Here is a 23,362-nt window from a genome sequence, read left to right on the forward strand (position 1 = left end):
AAAATGCATGGTGTCATTTTATCTATAGAGAAGCAAGACATACCAGGCAAGGCGACTTCTCTAAAACCAGTTCTGTTGAGCTTGTTTTCCATTTAATTTTATCAAGGTTCATTGTGCCCCTACTCTGTGTTAAAGCCCATGAGCAAGGGAGGAGAGATACTAGTTCGTACCCTCAGGAAGCTGGCCATCTAGCTTGTTGGACTTTGAGGAAGTCAGTGAACGAAGCTCCTTTTTTACCTGCCCAGATTGGAATCAGTTGAGACAGAGACAAAGGGCGAGAGAAATGGAGATCAGATGTCAGTGTTATTTCTTTTTAAAAGTTACGTAGGAGGGAGTGGGCTTGCTAATACTGCACCCCAGAACTGGATACACCCATCCAGTCACATGCACAATTAGTAAATGCTCTTCTGTGGAAGCCTCTTCCTGTAACATCATTGCAGTGAGATATAGAGAATGTGATCTTTGCAGGCAGAGCCCTAAAATAGTGAACATGGGGATGAGCCACACATGCCCAGTTATTTTTTTGCAATGTTACCAATCTTATTATAAGTCTTTTTTGCCCTGGGGAGGAAGAAGTAGAAGGCATTCCATATTTTGAGAGTGGCAGGAGCCAAGAACTAGATGGATAGTGTAGATTTGCGAGACCATGAACTAGCCAATCTAATTGCATAGAACAGATTATTGTCAGGTACGAGAATGAGTGCCAGATAAATGGTTGGATTTCAGATTCTATAAGGCATTTAATACCAAGGGAATAAATTGTATCCTCACGCTACCTAGACTATGACCATATTAAGGGTTTTTAGAGGGTGATGCTGTTTTGCACCTGGAGATGCATTCTGTGATTTGGAGATAAAGCTAAATTTAATTGGTCTCTAGGGGTCATTAGTTTTTAACCTTCTTCACTGGAGATTCTCACAGAAACTGAGATAGTGTACCATATGGCCAGTTAGCAGAGAGACTATAATTTTTCTGGACTCTGAATGCCCTTGAGTAATGCATCTGGGAAAACTAGTAAGCTTTCACATTCAATTCAACTAAATTGAATACACTTTCATAGAGTGTATTTTGTTTGATGAGATGTGGCTAGTGCATGAGACTCACAATCTACTGGAAAGATATGTGATTCTATTAGGGTAGTTAGTGATCATAGACTAACTTGTATTAAGGCTATGATTTTCCATGTTGTAGGATCAATAAGGAGGAAGGTGACTTCTAACTTGAGGAATTTGGGGAGTCCTTTAAATGAGTTGGCTTAAAGGATGAATTACTGGAGCTTGAGAGAAAGACAGGTCTGGTGGAATCCCAGCATGAGATGAGAACTAGAGTCTGATGACTAGATGCCCATTTTCATGGAATGTGGAGAGATTTTTGGAAACACTGGGGATAAATATTGTGACTATACTAGTAAAGAGCTGGATTGAAGAGTTGCACATTTATTTGATGGGCTAACGTTTCTCTGTGTTTTTCCCCTACATCTACATACCTAAAAAATGATATTTAGATGCGTGACATAGTCCTGTATGCCACATTAATGTCTAACTTTATATTATAATGTGATAGGATATTATACCTGTTTAACCTTGTCTGAAATGTCAGGGATGCCTTTAGGTAACATGGATGTGAGGTGGCTCAGAATGAGCACAGCCACTTAAATCTACTTACTAGTGTATCACTCTATTTTGCATGTGGCCCTCTCAAGCTTCTTCTTGACCGCGGAAAGGAGACAAAGAAAATGAGAACTTACTTGAGAATTCACCTTACAGGTCTTGTCTCTAAAAGACCTTGGAAACCAATGGGATTCCACCCCACTGAATGTCCTAAAACCAAGTAAAGCAGAGACATTGTGTGTTTCCTGGTCTGTTGGAGCAGTCTCCTACTGTAGAGTCCCATCTCGTTCTTTAATCCCTGCTTCAAAGTACAAAATTGTCATGGCTGTAATTACATAATCAGGTGAGAAAATAATTCTTGAAGGACAAATAATAATGTTTTTTAAGGTGTCAGAGCCTGTTCCATCAAAACAAGTCTGGTGTTGACAATGAATGTAATCTATTATGTGTGTTCACCATTCTTCTATGATACTCGTTTCGCATAGAGCTTTGTTGTGGTTTCTTTACATCACACATTACTAATTCTAAACTTCATTTCTTCTTAGTTGCTTTCCACAGATAAATCAAGAAACAAATATCCTTTCCAACGCCCTCAATTATATTACAGAAACATGCTCTGAGCTGCTAGTCGGATGCATTTTTTTTTTCAATATTTTCCTGGATATTAAGCATCCAACTTGTACCTCATCGTAATAATAACAACAGCATATGAGACAATGCCTTAGACTGGCATTGTTGAATAAATATATAATACAGGCTACAGATGCAGTTCTAAATTTTCTACTACTCACATTTTAAAAAGTAAAAATAAACAGGTGAAATTAATTGTAATAATATGTTTTATGTAACAAAATTATCTAAAATATTATCATTTTAGTATGTGTTCCATTTGAAAAATACTAATGAGATATTTTATTTTTTTCCATACTGAGTCTACAAAATTCAGGGTGTATTTTACACTTCCCACACATCTCAATTCCTATGCTAAATTTTCATCATAAATACTTGATCAGTATTTACATTTCATAAAATTTACAGTAGAAAAAGAAGATTCACATACCCAAGTTATTCCAAACATACTTAAAGTTTGCCAATAACAGAATTGGGTGTCAGTTTTTAAATTGAAGTTCAAATTGCTTAAAATCAAATACAGTTAAAAATCATTTCCTTAGTTCCCACCGACCACATTTCAAGTGCTCAGTAGTCATATGTAGTTAGTGGCCATGGTACTGAATTGCATAACCCTAAATAATGTATATACTTTTTCTTATTTATCAATTGCCCTATCTCTTTGTGGCAGGTATCATTCTCCCTTGTGCCTATGAGAGTACAGAGATGCAGAGAATTTAGTAAGTTGGCTGAGATCATACATATAGTAAAATGGTGGAGCTGTGTTTAAACCATTCCATGTCTATTTGATTAAAAAGCCCAGGCTCTTTCCACTATGCAATTTTTCACATTTATTTTTTTTTTAATTGAAGTATAATTTATGCGTAGTAAAATTTACCCTGTTTGGTATACAGTTCTATGTGTTTTGACAGGGATACACAGTTGTGTAACTATCATCATTATCAAGATAGAGAACAGTTCTGTCACACCAAAATATTTCCTTTTTGTAGTCAACTATCCTCCTACCCTAAATCACTGATTTATTTCTCTCTCCTGATTCACCTTTTCTAGATTTTCATGTCACTGGAATTATACAGTAGATAGCCTTTTGAATTTGGCTTCTTTTACTTAGAATAATGCATTTGAGGGGCTCCTGGGTGACTCAATTGGTTAAGCATCCAGCTCTTGATTTCAGCTCAGTTCATTATAACATGGTTTGTGAGTTCAAGCCCCACATTGGGCCTTGTGCTGACGCTGTGGAGCCTGCTTGGGATTCTGCCTCTCCTTCTCTTTCTGTGCCTCTCCAACTTGTGCGCACACTCTCTCTCTTTCTCTGTCTCTCAAATAAATAAATAAACTTCAAAAAATTAAGGGGCGCCTGGGTGGCTCAGTTGGTTAAGCGTCTGACTTCGGCTCAGGTCATGATCTCACCCTTTTTGAGTTTGAGCCCTGCGTCGGGCTGTCTGTGCTGACAGCTCAGAGCCTGGAGCCTGCTTCAGATTCTGTGTCTCCGTCTCTTTCTGCCCCTCCCCCACTTGTGCTCTGTCTCTCTCTATCAAAAATAAATAAAATGTAAAAAAGAACATTTTTTAAAAATTTAAAAAAATAATAATGCATTTGAGATCCATTCATGTTGTTGAATATCAGTAGATATTCCTTTTTTATTGCTGAGTAGTATTCCATTTGTGGATATGCCCTAGTTTATCCCTTCATTCAGCAGTTGAAGGACATTTAAGTTGTTTCCAGTTCTGTGAGCTAATGAATAAAACTTCTATAAACATTCACCAGAACATAAGTTTTTTTTTTATGTCTCATGGTTATACACCTAGGAGTAGGATTGTGGGATTGAATGTGTTTCTAAAGTGGCATCCCCACCAGAGATGTATGAGAGTTCTGGTTGCTTCACATCTTCACCAACACTTGGCATTATCAGTTGAGTGTGTGTGTGTGTGTGTGTGTGTGTGTGTGTGTGTGTGTAGCTACTGTGAAGGGGCCTAATGGCACCTTATTGTGTGTTTAATTTGAATTTCTTAATGACTATGTTGACTTCCCTAGGATGGATAAAATGAGACCCTGTGAGTCATCCATAGTATTTTGCTTTCTTTGCCCATCTTACTGATGTTTCCTTGCTTTCCCTGTCCCTTGTGCCTGTGCCCCGCCTTTGCTTTATCATAACTTTAAGTGACCCATCTTGGGCTAAATGATCAACTGCTGTTAGATTCCACAGGGCCATCTTTCCCAAACTCACCTTGACCCGCCCCTCACCATAGGTCCCACTGTAGGGACAGCCCACAGCAGACCATGATAATTGTTTTTCTCAGCAGAGCCCCGGTTTCCTTGTCCTAAGGGCCCAGGGAGGTGAGCAACAGATGACCATGCCACCTGGACTTAGTACTCTGCCAAGAGGCCGCTGTCAGTTTCCCTTCAAACCTCAAATTGATTCCCAGAAGGAAAGTGGGCCAGGCAGGCCCGCACTTGTCCCACCCTCTTCTGTGGGCACCATCACAAGCTGTTGCCCTTCTCTTTGAACTCTGGGGCCAGCAGCTGCGGCCATGCTTCTGATTTCAAATAACAGTGGGAGGTCACATGGTTAGAGTTTATCAGATGCCAAGTACCTCTTTGGATGGAAGAGTCAAAATGTGTGTTTCCTTCCCTAATCCCTTTATGTTGTAGGTAGTGAGGGTAAGTAGTGTTTCATGATACTTTTGCGTCAGAGACATATATGGGTCTACGTGTATACTCACGCATGTATATGTGGGTGTGAGGACTAGACTGAGCATAAACACATTTCATTCTTGGCCGCAGTCAGAAAGGTTGAAAGCTGTTGGTCTAGGGCATGCAAAAGCAAAGGGCCCTCCAAACTTATAGTCCATTTATACACGATACAGAGCCAAGAAGCAACTCAGTAATAATGTAAGGGTTTTAAACAATCCAAATGCAAGTGGGAAGTGTTCTGGTTCTTTCAGACTGGAGGGAGATTGCTTGTGGCTCCTTTGTAACTGCAGAAGAAACACCTTCAGAGCTGCAGCTGGGTTCCTTCCTATATCTTTTATATCTTTTCAGACCCCATTCTCCTGATTTTTCTCTCCTAATATGTCGGGATTGCAAAAATTGCTCATCTGAATGGTGGAGCGCTCATTGGGAAACTATGGTAGTGACCATTCCATTTGCCAAAGACACTCATCCAGAAGAACTGGACATAGCTGAATGGCTAGTAATTCATGCTGTAAGGCATCCAGCTAGGAGGCAGCAGATGGGGGTGACAGGAGCCCCACATGAGATGCCTAAATCAGACCTGTATATTTTCTCCCAGGAAGTAGACAGCAAGGCCCTAGGTACGTGTTGTGTTGGAAGGGGCCAGCTGGCTTAGGTGAGACAGTTCTCTAGATCATTACCTGGTGGTCCAACAGAAAAGGTACCAGCTCTGTGGCTGAAGATAATACCAAAAGTCCTCCATCAGACAGATGGTTCTAAAGAAACACAGGGTCCGGGGCGCCTAGGTGGCTAAATCGGTTGAGCATCTGACTTCGGCTCAGGTCATGATCTCACGGTTCGTAGGTTCGAGCCCCGTGTCAGGCTCTGTGCTGACAGCTCAGAGCCTAGATTTTGCTTCAGATTCTGTGTCTCCCTCTCTGTCTGCCCCTCCCTCACTTGTGCTCTCTCTGCCTCTCAAAAATGGATAAATGTTTAAAAATATTAAAAAAAAAGAGAAAAAGAAAGAAACACAGAGTCCACTCTCTGTAAAGAATGATTGATAGTCAGGTTTAAGAGAAACACTTTTGAAGTCGATTTTAAAGACCGAGGTGGTCTGAGAGACTCAGAGCCCCTGGTTGAGCATGGAAGACGCCAGTCTTCCTGCAATGGCACTGAGTTTAAGCAGTGAGGGCAGGGAGGGTTTGTCTTGGGAAGGACAGAATTCTGACACCAGTGCCCCTCCCCCTACTTCAGCTTCTGTCTGTACCCACCCTCTGTTCAAGTTAGGAATCTAATCAATTCCACTGTTGGCCATTTGTCAAATTCTCCTGGTGGTGTCCTTCCCAGATAGATTCTATTCTCTGCTTGACATTCTTTGTCCATTATTTTGTTTTGTTTTTTTGTTTGTTTTTGTTTTTATTTGGGTTGGCATTCTTTTTCAAGGGCAGTCAGTTTACTTTAAAAGAAAAAAAACAAACAAAAAAAACCCCAAAACTTCTTACTTCATCAACTGAATTATGTAATTAAATAAAAGAGCTGACTTCTGTGAAATCCTTTCCCACTGTTATTCTGCAAGTTAACCAGGATCCTAAAAGAATGGGGGAATAAATACACTTAAAATTCTGAGGTATCTATTTCCAGAAAATCTACCATTCAACCTCATGTTTATATGTATTTAAATGATTTGACTTCCCTTTTGGCTTTGGAACATGCTGGGATTATACAGGAAGTTAGGGAATCTTTCTTTGACATAGAGTGTTGTTATTCTGAGTATCAGTTCATTGCCCAAAATGTAGACATAGAAGGAATAAAAGTTTGAGTTGAATCTGTCCTTACTCCAGAACCTTTCTGGATCATAATTTTTTTTTTTAATTTTGTGGTGATGCTCTTCTGTCTTCTAAATATCAAGGGTATGCAAATTCCAATACATCAGGAGCTTTGGCAAGAGTGCTGTGCATTATCTCATGTATCCATTGTTAGCCAACTGAGGAAAATAGGAAGGGCAGGTCTGATTCTGTCTGTTTCAAAGTGGCCATTGGCTGAGACCCAAAGATGATATGGAAGTTACGCAAAGTCACACAGAGAGCCGGTGGCACAGCCAAAGATGGATGCCAGGTTACCAAGCTGGGTCATCTGCCTACAAATAGATGTCTCACTACTAATTAGGATGCCTAAACTTCTAGCATTAGGGATTATACCTTTATGCTTTCAAAATCTGCCTACAAGCTCCTCCTGAGCAAAAGTGCACGTTCCCTAGAAGAGTTAACTCCTTCGGGTATTATCAACCACTGCCACCTCAGAGGGAATGTTAATAGTTAAGGAAGGATAAAATCCTATAAACAAAGTGTAGAAACATGTAAAGTGGGAAAATGAATATCAGTAAAAGGGCAATGGGACATCTGGGTTGGTGTCAGGTGAGGAGAGTACAGAGATTAACTTATACTTCTCCCAAAGACCACATGGCATATGGCATTTCTCACCATGTTCCTCCTCTTCTATTCCTTTGTACTCCCAAAACCCCATGGAAAGTGCTAGTCTTCTCCAAGAGTATCAGCATTTGGCCCAACATGGTTCTCCATCTCTTGCCCTTTTTCCTAGGTAGCAGGTATCAAAGGGATATTCTTGGCAAACAAGAAGGTGGATGAGCAAGTGAAGACATACATCACATACAACAAGGGCAGAGATTGGCGCCTACTTCAAGCTCCAGATGTGGACCTGAGAGGAAGTCCGGTACACTGCCTGCTGGTTAGTCATTCAGTCTCACATGAGGTCCATGGGCAAGCTGGTCACCTGGGATGTTGCATCAGGGGCTTTCTTCCAGCATGGGGTTCATAGGAACTTGGGTGGTGCCGAGCAGGGATTTCCCACAACTCCCAGGGAGATGATCTATGGACTCAGATTGCCATACCACCTGGATGGAAAGTTCAGTTGAAACCCACAGGCTTTTACTGAAAATGTACTATGTGCTCCAACTCCTAAGATAAAGAAATGTTTAAGAGAAAGTGCCTGTGTTCCAGGGCCCCAGACAGAGCTCATGGATAGAAACACATTTGTTAACTGATACTGCTGTGATACAGTTTGAGAAATGTTTGATAGATGTCAAGGGAAGCAAAAGTTGCCTTGGAAGCCCAGAAAAGGTCAGGTGTGTCCACATGGGATAGGAGCTAATCTAGCAACATTCCCAAGGTAACAAGTGTATGGAATATTGAGGTTGGCACTAAGGACGACATGCTGTATAAGAAGTTTTTTCTGCCCTCAGGTGTGACAACTCTTGGTGGGGAGCGAAGACCCATCATTAACAGTGAAATTCACAACCTTCATGCTCTCTTAGAGAGGATGCTCTCTTCTAAGGCCCCAGAAATGGTTATGTGTCCCCTTAGCCAAAAGTTGCCTTCTGCCACTTATTAAGAAGGTTTATTAGGCATTTACTGTATTCTAGACATTATATCAAAGACTGGGGCTGTGGGGACATACAGGGCCTTTCCTCTTTTGTGGATTGCAGTCTAATCCCATGTTTTCTGCTTGAGGTCTCAGGAAGATCAGAGACCAATGTGCACCCACCTCTAGGAGCTGGTCACAGAATGAATTTTATTTTTCCCTAGACCTTACCCAAGGCTTTCTCTTATTTTCTTAACCTCATTTTCTCCTTTCCCAATTTTCATCATTTTCTTGTTTTTACTTATTATACAAGATACATCTCTATAAATCCCTAATCCTTTTTAAAAACACCTAAATATGAATAAATGAGTAAATACATTTATATGAGTTTTAGACAATGGCTTCAAACATTTCAGGTAAAATTCAAGTAACATCATATACAGGAATTGCATAATAAAAGAGGAACTGAAACAATCTGGTTGAACAAGAGGGTAGAGGGCTGCTACCCTCTATGTTATGTGGAGACTGCTTCACATAGCTTCTCTCCCTCCCTCCCAGTGGCCACCTACACCTGTAAAAAGCAGGATGTGAATGTCAAGATCAGACACAGAGGGAGGTCGGGATCATCCTGTGGGAAGTAATGGTCAGGGAGGCTTCCTAATGCTGACTGTGAACTGGACCTTGATGGATGGGGCAGGGGTGATGAGGAAGAGGGGGCAGGGGCTACAGTTGTGATGGCGGGGGGGCAGCTGCAGATGTGAGCATACCTGCTGTCTCAGGGGGAAATGTCTCCTTGCCCAAATCCGAATATGTGGCTGTTTCTGGAAGCTGAGCATCTGGAAGGCTCGTCTCTGGTGGGGCAGGGTGTGTGTCAGAAGTTTGCTGGAATGAAGCTGTTTTCTTCTTCTCCGTTGTAGCCCTTCTGCTCCTTACACCTGCACTTGGAGATCTCTGAAAATCCGTATTCCTCAGGAAGAATCTCCAGTAAGGAGACAGCCCCGGGGCTTGTGGTGGCTACAGGTAAGGAAGACACTCCTGGGGCTTCTTCCTCTCTGAGGGCTTCTGGAATATGTTTATCACCTCTCTGGAATCATTTGAGCGTTGGGGGAAAGCAATGGGTGCTCTCCCCAGTAAATAGGCAGGGTTACGGAACCCCAGGGCCAGTCTAATGACCCAGGAAAAGAACTCCAGACACTTGACACTTCTAGGTTAATGAGCATCCCACACAGTCACAGAGCAGTCCCCTGGGCTTAGCAAGAGACCAGAGTTCCTCTCAAAGTAAACTGACTGATCAGAAGGCTTGTTTGTAATAGGGAATTCTCACTTTAAGACATCATGATATGTGAACTTTCCAGCTCACCAAATATAAGTTGAGGTCATTTTCTCTTTACACAGAGGATTCTTTGCAAAGGGTTTCACCCCAGAGCTGTTTTTAATCAGGAGGTCTCTGGTGCATGTAAAGGTTTGTTTACACATGATGAACCACTTGGCTAAGAGCCTGGGGAAAAGGGCAGAAAAACCTAAGGTTGCATTGTTGGAACCACTGTCCACTGAACATCAATCAGAAATGAAGATAAAGCAACTCTGAAATGAAAAATGAAAGTCTCTGGGGAATGTGTTCTGATTAGCATGCATTTGATTTACGTGTACCTTTTCAGGAATACATTGATGGCATAAAGCAAGGCAGGCTTCTAATCTCAGAAGTTAGAGCTCCAGTGTTAGGCTCTTTTCTAATGAGAGAAGATAAATTCACAGTGACTTCCTGAGATGGTATATTCTGTCCTGTCTTATCAACTCAAAGCTCTGGCTCCTGGAGTTACTGCTCTCCTAGACAGGACTTCCTTCTCCTTGGCTCCAGCTGCATTAACTTCTAAATACCATCCATGACTGACCACACTGATCAGATTTGCAGCAAGTGTAGCCCTCTAGCATTCCAGTCCGTTTCTCTCAACCCCGTAGGGATTAGATCCCCATATTTAACACCATTGGCTTCAGGACTGGCTTCCGCCCAAGATAATGAGTGATGACGGCAGGCTCTGTTACTGTTCTGGCTTGAGGAGTGATCCCCAAACCCCCAATCCTTGGGGGCTGAACCTCTCAACTCAGGGACTGCAATACTCTCTAATTTTCCTCAAGGCCTACAGGACATCCTGGGGTGGAGTAGGAGGAACATGGAAAACAGTAATCAATAATCAAAGTAATATTATTTTGCATGTCAACTATGTAGCCAGGCATTGTCCTATGTGGCTTAACCACTCTGAACTTCAGTGTTTTCCTTGGTGAAGTGGGATTAACAGTATTGACATAACAGAATTGAAGGATTCAATGAAGAACTGGATTTAAGGCACTCGAACAGTGCCTAGGACATAGCGAGTACTCAATACATGTTACCTGTTATTATCAGTAATATTACAGAAGTTTAGCCCTGTTCATCTTGCACCAGAAGACTATGTATGATTTGGGCGTCTCCTTCAACAGAATCCATAAATTATATGCATACACTATGCATGCACTGAATGAATGAATACACTCCTTGTTGTCCTGCTTTCCGAGATGAGCTCTGACACTCACCAGCCTTATGAATTTGGCTTAGTTCTTCAACCACTGGGCTTCGTTTTCCTATTTATAAAGCAGACTTTTTCCCCCTACCTTGTGGGGGGTTCGTAAGAATTAGAAGAGAGTGTCCACAAGACCCCCAGCAGAGTACTCAGAATACAGTGAGGTAGGATTAGTTTAGTTATTACCTGTGACCATTATGTGTTTCTAAATTAGTCAAATGTTAAGTCTTTATAAATTGACACACATGGAGACATTACAGATTTGTTTTGAAAGTTTTTATTTGTAGACACTTGACCCTTGAACAACAGCGGGAGTTGGGGGCACCAATCCCTACATCATCAAAAATCCACATATAACATTTGAGTCCCTGAAACTTAACTACTAATAACCTAGCGTTGACCAGAAGCCTTACCAATAACAAACAGTTGATTAGCATGTATTTTGCATGTCGTACGTATTACATACTGTATTCTTATAATAAAGTAGGCTAGAGAAAAGAAAATGTTATTAAGAAAAGAATAAACTGAGGGTTGATTGGGGGTGGGAGGGATGGGAGGGTGGGTGATGGGTATTGAGGAGGTCACCTGTTGGAATGAGCACTGGGTGTTGTATGGAAACCAATTTGACAATAAATTTCATATTAAAAAAATAAAATCATGAGAAAGAGAAAATGCATTTATAGCACTGTACTGTATTACTGGAAAAAAAAAATCACACATAAGTGGACCTGCGCAGTTCAAATTCATGTTATTCAAGGGTCAACTGTGTACCAGAATTTACTAATGCCTTTTATTCTCCCCTTTGTAACTCTCATAACTTTGTATGGCTCTTTGCCATACAAATGTCCCTGGGACTTTGGGAAGGCTATAACACAGCCGAGGAGAGTCTGACGAAAAGCCAGAGCTAGATGTCTAGCACATGCCTTCATGTTCCCAGCTTCTGCTTAGCCTGCTTGCCAGCTCTCCCTGGGAGGTTGTTTGTTATCAGGAAAACAATTATGAAGTCAGCCACGGGTGCCCTCAGTGGCCTGCATGGAGCCTGTCTCTAGGGCCCTTTCCCATGTCCAGGCATTTCATCTGCCTCCAGGTGCCTGTGACCCTGGGCCCCCTTCCCTCCACCCCTGGTGCTCACTGCCTCTTCCTCTTTGCCCTGAGGTGTATTCTTGGGGGAGCTGCGTGGAGGAAAGGATTCGTCTCCAACTCCTGTTGAGGCCATCTCAGAGGGCAGATAGAATGCCAGTCTGGAGAGTTTGACAGTTGCTTTTAGCAGAGCGGGGACACTAGGGCTCTAAATATTCTTACCACTGTGTTTTCAAGCAAGGTGTCAAGACCCTGCATCTTCACAGTGCCTTGCAGTGTGCAAAGCGCTCTCCGTGCCTCCATTGCACAACAGTGCTAGGATGTGAAAGAGGTGATGACTCTCCTCCATTTACAGATGAGGAGATGGAGGAGGAAGAGGAAGAGGTATTGTGCCCACACCAACACTCTGTCTGGTTCCAAGTCTAGTCCTGAGCCCCTTCACCTGCCAGTTGCAAGATACCCCGGGCTCCCTACCAAGCTTCCTGTGAACTGAAGCTCCATGGGGGCGCTCTCCTCCCTGCAATGGGTTGTGCCCCATCTGCTTCCTTTTCCATCTTTTCACCGAGCCCTTAGTCCCCTGAATGGGCATCTGTGCTAGCGAGACCCCAAAATTATCTCTTTCTTTCTTTCTTTTCTTTCTTTCTTTCTTTCTTTCTTTCTTTCTTTCTTTCTTTCTTTCTTTCTTTCTTTCTTTCTTTCTTTCTTTCTCTTCCTTCCTTCCTTCCTTCCTTCCTTCCTTCCTTCCTTCCTTCTTTTTTTTTTCTTAGCACAAGTGTTTAAGGAGCAGAGAAAGGTAGCTTTGAGAGGAAATGGGAATTTTTAAAAGTTGTTTAAAGCTGCCAAAAGGGCAGTGGAGCCTCCAGAACTGACCAGCTAAGCCATTGGTGAGAGAAGCTTCATGTTCTTCTCTGTGTCTCTCCCCTTCCCCTTTCCCATCACATCTCTTAAGTGAGGAACAGCTACATCCTCTTCTAATCAGATCAGAGGTCACTTTGGTGAGCTTCGCAGTCCCACATCAGCCAGTAAGGCGCCTTATTCAAATCTTCTTTATCTGACACCATAACCCAGATTCTTCCTGTCAGGGATTCCCCATAGGACCACTTAGGGACTGCTGTGTTCTGAGATCCAGTTGTCTTGGAGACATCTTTTCTGCCCCTTCATCTGGGAACCGACTTTTTTTGGTTCTTGTGCTCAGTAGCAATTTTTTAGGGGCTCCTTTCAGTTGGTGGAAGATATTTCCAGAAAAAGACATTGCTGTGAGCCTTGGATTCTCATCACCACAGAACCTCCAAAGTCAGTCTGGTGGAGCTTTGAAAGAGAGGGGCTTAGGAAGATGACAGAACCAGCTCCTACAGAGAGTACAAGGTGATGAGACAGACCCTAAGAAGCCATTACAGGAATAGCAGATTCCAGCTCAAGGGTGACTGTGCTTTTGTGCCTGTTTCTAGCTCTTTGCCACCTTGGTAGACATTCCTGATTGATCACTATACTCTGTTCTCTTGAAACTAAGTATGACTTCAGAATCCTTCTTGTCACAATGCTCCAGGCAGCCATCCCTAAACGACATGAGTTGATATTGTCTGCCCCATCCCTCCTTTCTTTCTTCCAAAACCTGTATCTAGAGAGTTGAATTCCAGATTCCAGACAGATCTCCACAGAGCTGCTCATGGTGCCTCTCTTCGCTCCACTCACACCTACTGCCTGAGCCCTGAGCCCTGGGGTTATTTTTGGAAGCCAGAGTGTCAAAACAAGTTGGCTAGCTGTGTGCTCCCTGGTGCTGATGGGAGGTTGACAAGCTGTAGCCTGGCTTTAATTTCTCATTTTGAAGCATTAAATGTCAGGAGCTCAATTAACATTTTCATTATTGCATTTTTATTGTGCTCTTATTTAGGCTACAGATGTGTAGGAGCTAACATTCCCTTCCTGCTATTTTTAAAGAAAAAAATATCAGCCAAAATGATAAATTCTTAAATCTTTAGGGTACTCTCCTGGTTCTTGATACGTCCCCAAATACACATCAATATCAGAACATGATTTAATCATTTGTTGACTCATTCATCCATTCCATAATTATTTATTGAGTGGTTAACTACTGCATTTGGGGCACTATTCAGTGCAGTGGTTAACTACTGCATTGGGCTCTGAGGTGGGGGATGCCCATTGGGGAACCTTGGGCAACATAGGTAGACCAGAAAATCTTGATCATTTCCTCTTTTAATAAGTATAACCACTGGGTGATGATGCTCAAGGGAAGGAAAAGAAGGGGAGAGAGCATGAAGTTGTGAAGTGATGGAGGAGGCAGTAAGTGTGGCACAAGCCAGATGATTTCTCCTGCAGTGCTCGATAGCCATGATCTGCTGAGGATAGTCATTTTATTCTGGCCACCCTATACATTTGGTTACGTGGTCGATAATATGGGGTCATTCATCTGTGTGGCACCCAAGAGACAGGTGGACATGTTTGAGTTGGATATACACTCACATGTAAACACACACACACACACACACACACACACACCAGTTTTCCTTAGGCTAAAATTATCCATGAGGAGGAAGGTATCCTTAGGCCCAACTTCTCCATGCATATCTATTGTTCCACTCTTTGCCACCTTCAGAAAATGCCTATAAAGATAAATTTTAAGAGACTATTGGTAAAAGCATGAATAGTTCAAGAGATCCAAGCTCATTAATACTGGGTCTTTGAGTCTTACCATTTAAAGATGAATTCCTATAATATTATTTACTTGTGTTCCCATATTACATTTTTTCTTCTTGCTGTGTTTTTGATATGACACCAATAAAGACACTGCACAAATCAACTCTAAACATACTTAGAAAATCGTTACCCTCTGCGACCCTTACCCTCAGTCCCAAATCTGTAAGTAATTACAAATGATGTGCTTATGTTTCAGGCAACATTGGCCCGGAGCTCTCATATACTGATATTGGTGTGTTCATCTCTTCTGATGGGGGCAACACATGGAGACAGGTAATTGGGAGAACTGGGAACAGGGAAGAGGCATTTAGGGCAAGTTCTGTCAACATCTCTTTTTCCTATAGATTCTTGGGCTCATTATGACTTTGTGGTTGCAAAAAATATTGAAGCACCTGTCCAGTTTGGTCCATTTTCCTGACAGATGGACAGGGGGGTAAAATGGAAGTATTGGGTAAGGAATATGAAGAACTGGAATTTTCCCATTTTTTTTCCATTCTTTCATTCAGTGATAAGTATGGAACAGCCACCAGACGCTAAGTACTGTGCTAGTTTCTGGGGATACAACCGGTGAAATGGTTTCTATCGTTAATGTGCCATGGGACCTATCTGCCCAGATAGGTCCCTTTGCCTTTCTGGGTCTGTTTCTTTATGTACAAGATGAATAGGTTAGGATAATAAAAACCCAAGGCTGTTGAAATCTCTGGTGATTTAAATAATATGTAGGTCCAGCCTTAAGTAAGTATGAAGCAGCTTAATAGATACATGACTACATGAAAAATTAACTCAATTGTATACACATTTGTAGCACACTGTCCAATAGAACTTTCAGCAGTGATGTAAATGTTCTGTTGTGCCATCCCAAGTGGCTACTGAACACTTGAGATGTGGCTAGTTTGACAGAAGAACTGAATTTTTTTATTTTATTTATTTTAATCAATTTAAATTTATTATTTTTTTTTAATTTTTTTTTAACGTTTATTTATTTTTGAGACAGAGACAGAGCATGAACGGGGGAGGGTCAGAGAGAGAGGGAGACACAGAATCGGAAGCAGGCTCCAGGCTCTGAGCCATCAGCCCAGAGCCCGTCGCGGGGCTTGAACTCACGGACCGTGAGATCGTGACCTGAGCCGAAGTCGGTCGCTCAACCGACTGAGCCACCCAGGCGCCCCTAATCAATTTAAATTTAAATCGTCTCATGTGGCTACTGTATTGAACAACACAGATTTATACAATGTCAGCTAGGTGTCAAGTACAAACCTGAGGAGGCAGTTGAATATTTTGGGGTCCCTTTCCTCAAAGAGTTCAAAATTAAGTAGATAAAACAGCTTCATAAATAACGAACTGTAGTTTAGAGTGATTGAATTATTTTCATGGCATTTTTAGCCTGCAGAGTAAAGGGAATTGATTCTACTTGAGGAAACTGGGAAAGACTTAACAAGAAGAGTTGACATTTTAGTAAGTTTTAAAGATGAGAAGGTTTTTACCTGAGGAAGACAAAGGAAGAGCACTGAATGTCTTGACGAAGGGGAAGCCATCATCTGCAGTCTAGTTGGACAAGTTCCTGTTTGGATCCCTTAGTGAAATGTCATCACCATCACCAGCATCATCATCACCACCCCCATTGCCACCACTGTCACCACTACCACTATCAAGAGAAAAATTTACCTAGGACTAATACTTACAACCAGCTATTTTAAGTATTATAAGACATACGACAAAGAATAAGTTAAGGTTCCTACCCACAAGGCCAGAATCAGGCAGATGAGGAGAGGACACATAATTAAGAACATACCTTCAGAATATAAGATAATCACTTTTTATAATTTTTTGAATTTATTTTTAGAGAAAGTATGAGCAGGTGAGGGGCAGAGAGAGAGAGAAGGAGAGAGAGAGAATCCCACGCAGGCTCCATGCTGTAAGTGTGGACCTGACACAGGGCTTGATCCCATGAACCATGAGATCATGACCTGAATCAAAATCAAGAGTTGGACACTTAACTGATGGAGCCACCCAGGAGCCTCAAGATAAACTCTTTTAAGTGTCAAATTTGGGTGGAATCTGGAACATCAACTCTTCTGGTATATAAACTCCCAACAACAAACCATTGTCCCTCCAACTCAAGAAATAGCTCACCTGGCCAGGTGACCACCACAACATCCCTTCCTTGTGTTGTCACTACTTTGGTTTTCTTTTCTCTTTTTGTAAATAGCTAAGGATTTCAGTTTCCACTCCATTACTGTACAGGACACTTGTTAGCATTGGCCAAAATGATAGAGAGGAAAGTGTAGATAATGACGTTTCTCTTTTCCCCATGGCAAGAATCTTCTTGTACTCCTCAGCCTCACACTTAAATCCAGCATCTCCATTATGTGGATTATCACAGAGCCTACCTTTGAGCTCGGGAAAGAAAATGCTGTCATTGTAAGCCCAAAGTTCATGTTTATATATGATATATAAATGAATCACCCTGAGGTCCTTTTTGCATTAATACTACCATTAGTATGGACATTCTTATTTTCTTAAAAGACAAATGTGAGAAAGGAAACCAGTTGGGAGGTTAGGTTTTCCTCCATGGTGTTCCCTAAGGCAGACCTCATTCCTCCTATTCTCTCCCTTTTAAATATGTTTAGACTCCTCACTTTTTCTACTATGTCTCACTTAACCCAGCATCCCAACCTCTCCTTCTAGGCTGTAAGAGCCACCACCAGTGGTTAAGAGCTAGAGGGATTATCCAGTTCTAGTTTCCTCTAGAAGATCTATAGGTAGGAGGTTGGTTCTCTGCTAGAGAAATGTATTTTTTTTTTCCTGTTTCAGGTTGGAGATATGATAGATGTATATAATAGAAGCACTGAGTTGTGTGGGATTACATCTGAAGTTCTCATAGCTCAGAGCCTGGCATCATAGTAGATGCTTAGGAAATGCCTATGGATGAATAGATCACTGAATGCTTGAATGAATTAATGGATGCATGAAATGAGTAATGGACAAAAGGATGAATCAAAGAATGGATAACTCTACGTCCCTGGAAGCACTGTATTCCAATATACCTTCAGAATCTGCAAGGGCCAAACTTAGGCCTTCATCCAGCTTGCACGGAAACCTAGGAGGCAGTGTCTCAGTCTAAGAACTCAGTCATCATGTCTAGAGAAATTGTCCCATGTATACGAGACTGTCTAGAGAAATTGTCTTTACATTCCTAGATAATTTATGAACAACACTGTAAGGGACAGACCATTTATAAATTAGCAAAAACCTGAATAGTTGAGAAAGGAGAGAACTGAGTAGTAAGTTACTCAAAATGCAAAGATGGGTAAACATTTTTAAGTCATATTTTCCTTTGGGTTTCCTAGCTGAGCATGCATCTTCTTGTCTCGTCTTCTTGTAGCACACCGTACTACACACTGGACACAGTACTAGTGGAAGGATCCCTGGAAATTCCGTTTCAGTGAACTAGGGAGAGTTATTTGCTCTCTGCAAGTCCATTTCCTTATCTATTGAGTGAGGATGATAGTCTTGCCAAACTCCCTGGTAGGGTTGTTGGAAGACTCAGAACCTAGAGGAAACAATGTATGTGAAAGACTTTGTAACAAGCCCTGTGCAAATGTGAGGCATTGCTATGATTGTTGTTGTTGTTGTTGTTCCAGATCTTTGATGAAGAGTACAATGTCTGGTTCCTAGACTGGGGTGGCGCCCTCGTGGCCATGAAACACACACCTCTGCCAGTCAGGCATTTGTGGTAAGGACAGCTCCCTACCCTATTAATAAGCTTTTTTTTTTTCCTTTTAGTGGAAAGTGTTGGGACAAGTTTTTCTGCATGACTTTGTACCCATCTACCCATTTCCTCATCCATTTATTCACCCGTCCATCCATTTAATATACATTCCATCATCTAACTCTTAGGTAGCAGTAGTAGACCAGATAATTTAGGTGGGGAGGTATGATAGAGTAGAGTGGTAGAAAGGGTGCTCAGATAAGGCAGAAAAGAGCTGGAAGGACCTGTGGGTTCAAGCAGCCAAGATTAAGAATCCAAAATACAGGATATAGAAATTGCTGCAAGAAACTTGGGTTCATGTAGCAGATACTAATTTCAGTTCTAGATAAGTTGGGTTTGAGATGTCTGTGAATATTCAAGCAGAGATGATGATTATTTGTCAGATATATTCATCTGAAGGTCAGGACAGAGGTCTGGGCTGACACTCTAGACTTGGAGTCATTAGCCATTAGATGATAGGTAAAGCCATGGCAGTGGGCTCAATGGCTCAGGACGATAGGTACAACAAGGAGAAATCAGGGATTTATATGGACATGGTTGAATATCAACATACAGAATGGGAAATAAATTATGGAACAGACAAAGAAGAAGTAGCCAAAGAGAAAAAAAAAAGCAAAAAAAAAAAAAAAAAAAAAACCAGGAGAAATGTTTTCATGGATGCTGAAGAAAGGGGTGATCAATAGCACCAAATTCTATAATTGGACCAAATTAGTTATGGAACGAAAAACAATGTAGGATTAATCAATGTAGAGTAGTGGAGGAGTTCAAACTCTGTCAGAGTAGATTCAAAAGAGAAGTGGGATTGAAAGATAGATTGTAATAGATTTATGAATGAAATGAGTGATGAATGAATGAATGGTAAGCAATGGAGTAAAATGGAGACAGTGGAGATAACTCTTCTCAGGAAGGTAGATTATGGAATGAGGTTGTGTGTATATATGCAAGACCCTCCAGTGAGGACAAAGATCTGTGAGAATATACGATGATGATGATGATGACGACGATGACTGATGCTGTTGTTTGTTCTTGCTTTTGGCAGGAGATAAATAAGTATCATGTGCATTTATATGCTGAGGGGAAAGGATTTCAGACTTCACATGCAGCAAAGTGAATATTTGAGACTGAATATTTGGGAGTAGAGGGTACTATCCAGAGTACAGTTGTTGGGGTGAACCACAAGTTGGAGGATGGACTCTGGCTTAACTCCCAGACCCTTGATTTTGGGAGACTATCCCTTTTAAAGTAAGAGTTTTACTGGGAAGTATCAGACTGTAATCAGGAAGAGGCATAGGATTCCCAGGTGCCAAATTTAGGCTTCAGCCACCTTGGAAGGACTTAAAAAGTTTTCTCTCAGTTTGTCCTTTTATTGGGTTAAACCATATTTACTTGCCATTTTGGGGGGGTGAAAATAGTCAAATACGGTCAGTTTCTTAGAGCTGAAGTTAGCATGAAGTTCAGTGGTTTTACCAACTGCTATATTTTCCTATGAGATTATGAGATTAAATTTTGAAACGATACATGGAGCCATTTGTAAGGAAAAGTACTAACTGATGAATGAACGTGTAAAGGTTCCCATTGTAATTGTTTATCACCCTGTTACTACTGATTATATACTTTTCGGGTACAATCAGAAGACTGAAATTACTTATACTAATGACAGAATTTTTTGAGGAATTCTTACATTCCAGACAGCATTCTAAACCCTTTAGTAAGTTAACTAAGTTAGTTCTTGACACAACGCTAGGTATGTGGGTACTCTTTTTATCACATAATTATAATAGCATTGAAATGCAGACATAATAAATACTTTGCTCAAGGCTACACAGCTAGTACCTGGCAGCACTAGGTTGGGTCTCTGTTATGGATGCTCTTCTGTTTTAACTGAATTTTCCAGATCTTTAATGAGTATACAGAGGCTTATCACATGGTCCTAGCCCTCTAGGAGATCATAGTCAAGATAAGGAGCTTAGACAGTCTATATGTCACCAGAAATCCAAGCAATGCCTGCTAAAGCATGCTGGCCCTGTGCGTTGTTGGGATCTTAGCACAGGATGGAGTCCTGCCCAGTGTGTAAGGGATCTTCGTGCAGGTGGTGACAGGAGAGTTGATTTTTGAGAAAAAGATGCCAGGAGTCAGAGGACTGATGAAATCAGTCAAGGGAAGGGAAACCCCTACCAAACCCTGGGATTCAGGAAAATTGGGGAGTGTTAAGAAAATATATCTGATTGGAATCAAGAATGTGAGTAAGTTAGGGTGGGTAGGACTCATTGGAACTTAAATCCCAGGTTGAACCTGTAAGTAATCTCTTTTATTGCAAAGACCTGCCTCTTTGTGGAGGGAAGAGTTTCTCCACTGAGGATAGAGTAGGACTTCTACTCTCAGAAAGGATTACTTGACTCTTAAAATGCATTCATTTGTTTGTTTTTTTCACCAAGAAAGGCAACATTTTTAGCCCCTACCAAAAAATTGCATTTATGTCTCAATAAGAGAATTGATAAATGCCCTGCAGACAGATATAGCTGAGCAGATTTTCTCCACTTAAGTCTTGAGAGAAGGGGGGTGATAGCCCCATCTCACACTTGACCATCACCCTCCTGCTCTTTCTCCATTATGATAGGAACCTAGTACTTACTTAATGGTTGATTTCTAGACCCTTTTGCACAACAGTTTCCTTATTCTAAGGAAAAGAGGAATTTGGTGGTGGTGTTTCCTTTGGGGTACAGAAAAGGAGAGGATATTTGGCATGAACTAGAGAGTTTTGGTTTTGGTTCATCTTACCATCCTTACGTCTGACTGTTCAGTCTGTTCTGCAGTTATTTCCCACCCAAGACCTGATCACTTCCCAAAGGAGCATTTATCTGGGAATTTTTGGAGGGAAACCATGCATGCTGGGAAAATTTCTTACTATTCTTTCAGGGATACGTAAGTAGGACAAAATCATGTCTCTCAAAATCCTCAATACAAAGTTTGAGTTTTCCCTTGTTCCATGAACTATCTGTTTTTTTGTTAGAAAATGTTTTCAAAGCTCAGGAGAAAATAGCTGCATTCGCATTGAACTTCCTCTTACAGTAACAGTGGTAATACTACCTTCCATTTGCTTGCCTACTCCAAGTTACAAAGTATTTTTCAAATGAAACTTTTGAGATAGCATTTTCTCCATTTAAAGGATGTTGACACTGCTGTTTGTCATAAATGCTACAAATATTTCCCAGAACTTGGATGCCACCCATGATTTCTACTTGCTTGCCTACCTATGAATGCCAGTCTCTGAAATCATCTCTGCAATGGTTAAATACCAGCTATTGGGGTCATGTGTTAGAACACAATAAGAAATACCTTATTCAAGAATTCTCCTTTGCACTTCTCTTTCAAAGGCTAAGTGAGTATTTTGTAAGGACTTGACCATGTCATTATCATCAGTGTTCCCTTATGAAATTCTTGACTGATATTTGTTTCCTGCTTATGAACTGCAAGCTTGTGAAACACAAGCAGCTTCTTCATCACCAGTAGCTTCTAATTAAGTCACAGCTTTCAAGGTAAACAAGTAGCTCATTTTCAGTGGAAGAAAAGTTAACTAATCAGTTCATTGTTATTTTCTGTGTAGGCCTCAAACTGACATTATTTTGTACATAGATGTATATATATTCACATAGAAAAAAACAACACCAGCCTACACACTCTCACACAAGGGTATAGTGGTTCTCAAATTTAAATAATAGCTACATTGCCTTTCAGAGAAAATAGGAGTCATAATTGAAAAGCTGAGGAAACTTTAGCTAGGCTAATAAGGCATGCTGTTTCCCATAAATTGAAATGATAGGTAGCTAGATATGCATGAAGACAAAACAGCATACAAATGAACCCATCTATTTGTGACCGTGTACTCTTGGATGCATAGAGATTAGAACCTAAGTGCTATTTCAGGTAAGCCCTGCATCCAGCATTATCTTTATACCATAGATGCATTAGGGTAAAGTGAATAATGGAGCCCTATGGAATGCAGTGCTCTAATGAAAACTCAAAATAGTCAGAGCTCCTAATCTGCAGGTAGATTGGGGTCCTACTGTTTGCTTGCCCTGACAAGCTGGCAGTGTCTCCTTTCAATAGGATGTTCTTGGAAACAGGAAATGAAACATCACCTGGCCTTTTTTCTTCCTTTGTTTTTCTATAAATGGCTGTGAGTGTTAGTATTTTGGTCCGAAAAACATTCACATGAAAACAACAGTTCCAACCATACATGCCTCTGAAAAGGGAAAGTACATGTGCTATTGTGAAGAACTTCCAGGGGGCTAAAATGTTACCACCTCATGTGTTTGTGACAAAATAAGATGGAACAATGTACCTCACCAAAGGGAGGACACTGATTCTCTGGGGAGGACTTTGTTGTCCTTGGAAGATATCTTCCTTTTAGTGGATCTCATCTCAGTATTATAAAGTCGTAGATGCTGGAATAAGGAAGGGTCTTAGAGAATGTGTAGCCTGGTTTCACACCTAGTGTACCAGACACCTCTTGGACACCCCAGAGGATCACCCTACTTCACCACAATACCGCAGTGCTAAGCAACTCACATACACCCAAGACAGAGATTTCCCCATCTTGTATAATGTCTTTAGCTGTTAAAAGATTGTTTTTAGGTTGAGCAGTAGTGAACCTACTATAATTAATGTCCATCATTACCTGTTCTGCTGCCCAGAGCTATACTGAATAAGTGGGATCCAGAATTGCACATAATTAAAGAATTATATAGCTGGAGAGGACCTCAAGAGATCTCTTTGTCTAACCTTCCTCAGCTCTAGAAAATGATCAGATATGCAGCTCAAGACTGATTTTATGCATTTATGCACTTATTCCTCATGCATTCATTGAGCATATACTATCTATCCAGCTTTAGTTTAAGGGCTGCGCTATAAAAATGAACAAGACAAATACTTGGGAGCTTAAATTA

The 23,362-nt window shown here is 41.1% G+C and overlaps 1 protein-coding gene across 6 annotated transcripts in view; it reads left to right on the forward strand.

The window, feature by feature from the left end:
• Nucleotides 1–23,362, forward strand: part of SORCS3 (sortilin related VPS10 domain containing receptor 3) — a 589,476-nt gene that overhangs the window by 486,287 nt on the left and 79,827 nt on the right. For all 6 annotated transcript variants that reach the window (XM_042960443.1, XM_042960447.1, XM_042960446.1 and 3 more), the window contains 4 exons: nucleotides 7,512–7,658; nucleotides 9,209–9,311; nucleotides 14,841–14,917; nucleotides 18,289–18,380. In XM_042960443.1, the coding sequence (XP_042816377.1) occupies nucleotides 7,512–7,658; nucleotides 9,209–9,311; nucleotides 14,841–14,917; nucleotides 18,289–18,380 (419 nt within the window). The remainder of the gene's footprint in view (nucleotides 1–7,511; nucleotides 7,659–9,208; nucleotides 9,312–14,840; nucleotides 14,918–18,288; nucleotides 18,381–23,362) is intronic.

This window comes from Panthera tigris, chromosome D2 (assembly GCF_018350195.1).
Source record: "Panthera tigris isolate Pti1 chromosome D2, P.tigris_Pti1_mat1.1, whole genome shotgun sequence".
Classification (NCBI taxonomy): domain Eukaryota; kingdom Metazoa; phylum Chordata; class Mammalia; order Carnivora; family Felidae; genus Panthera; species Panthera tigris.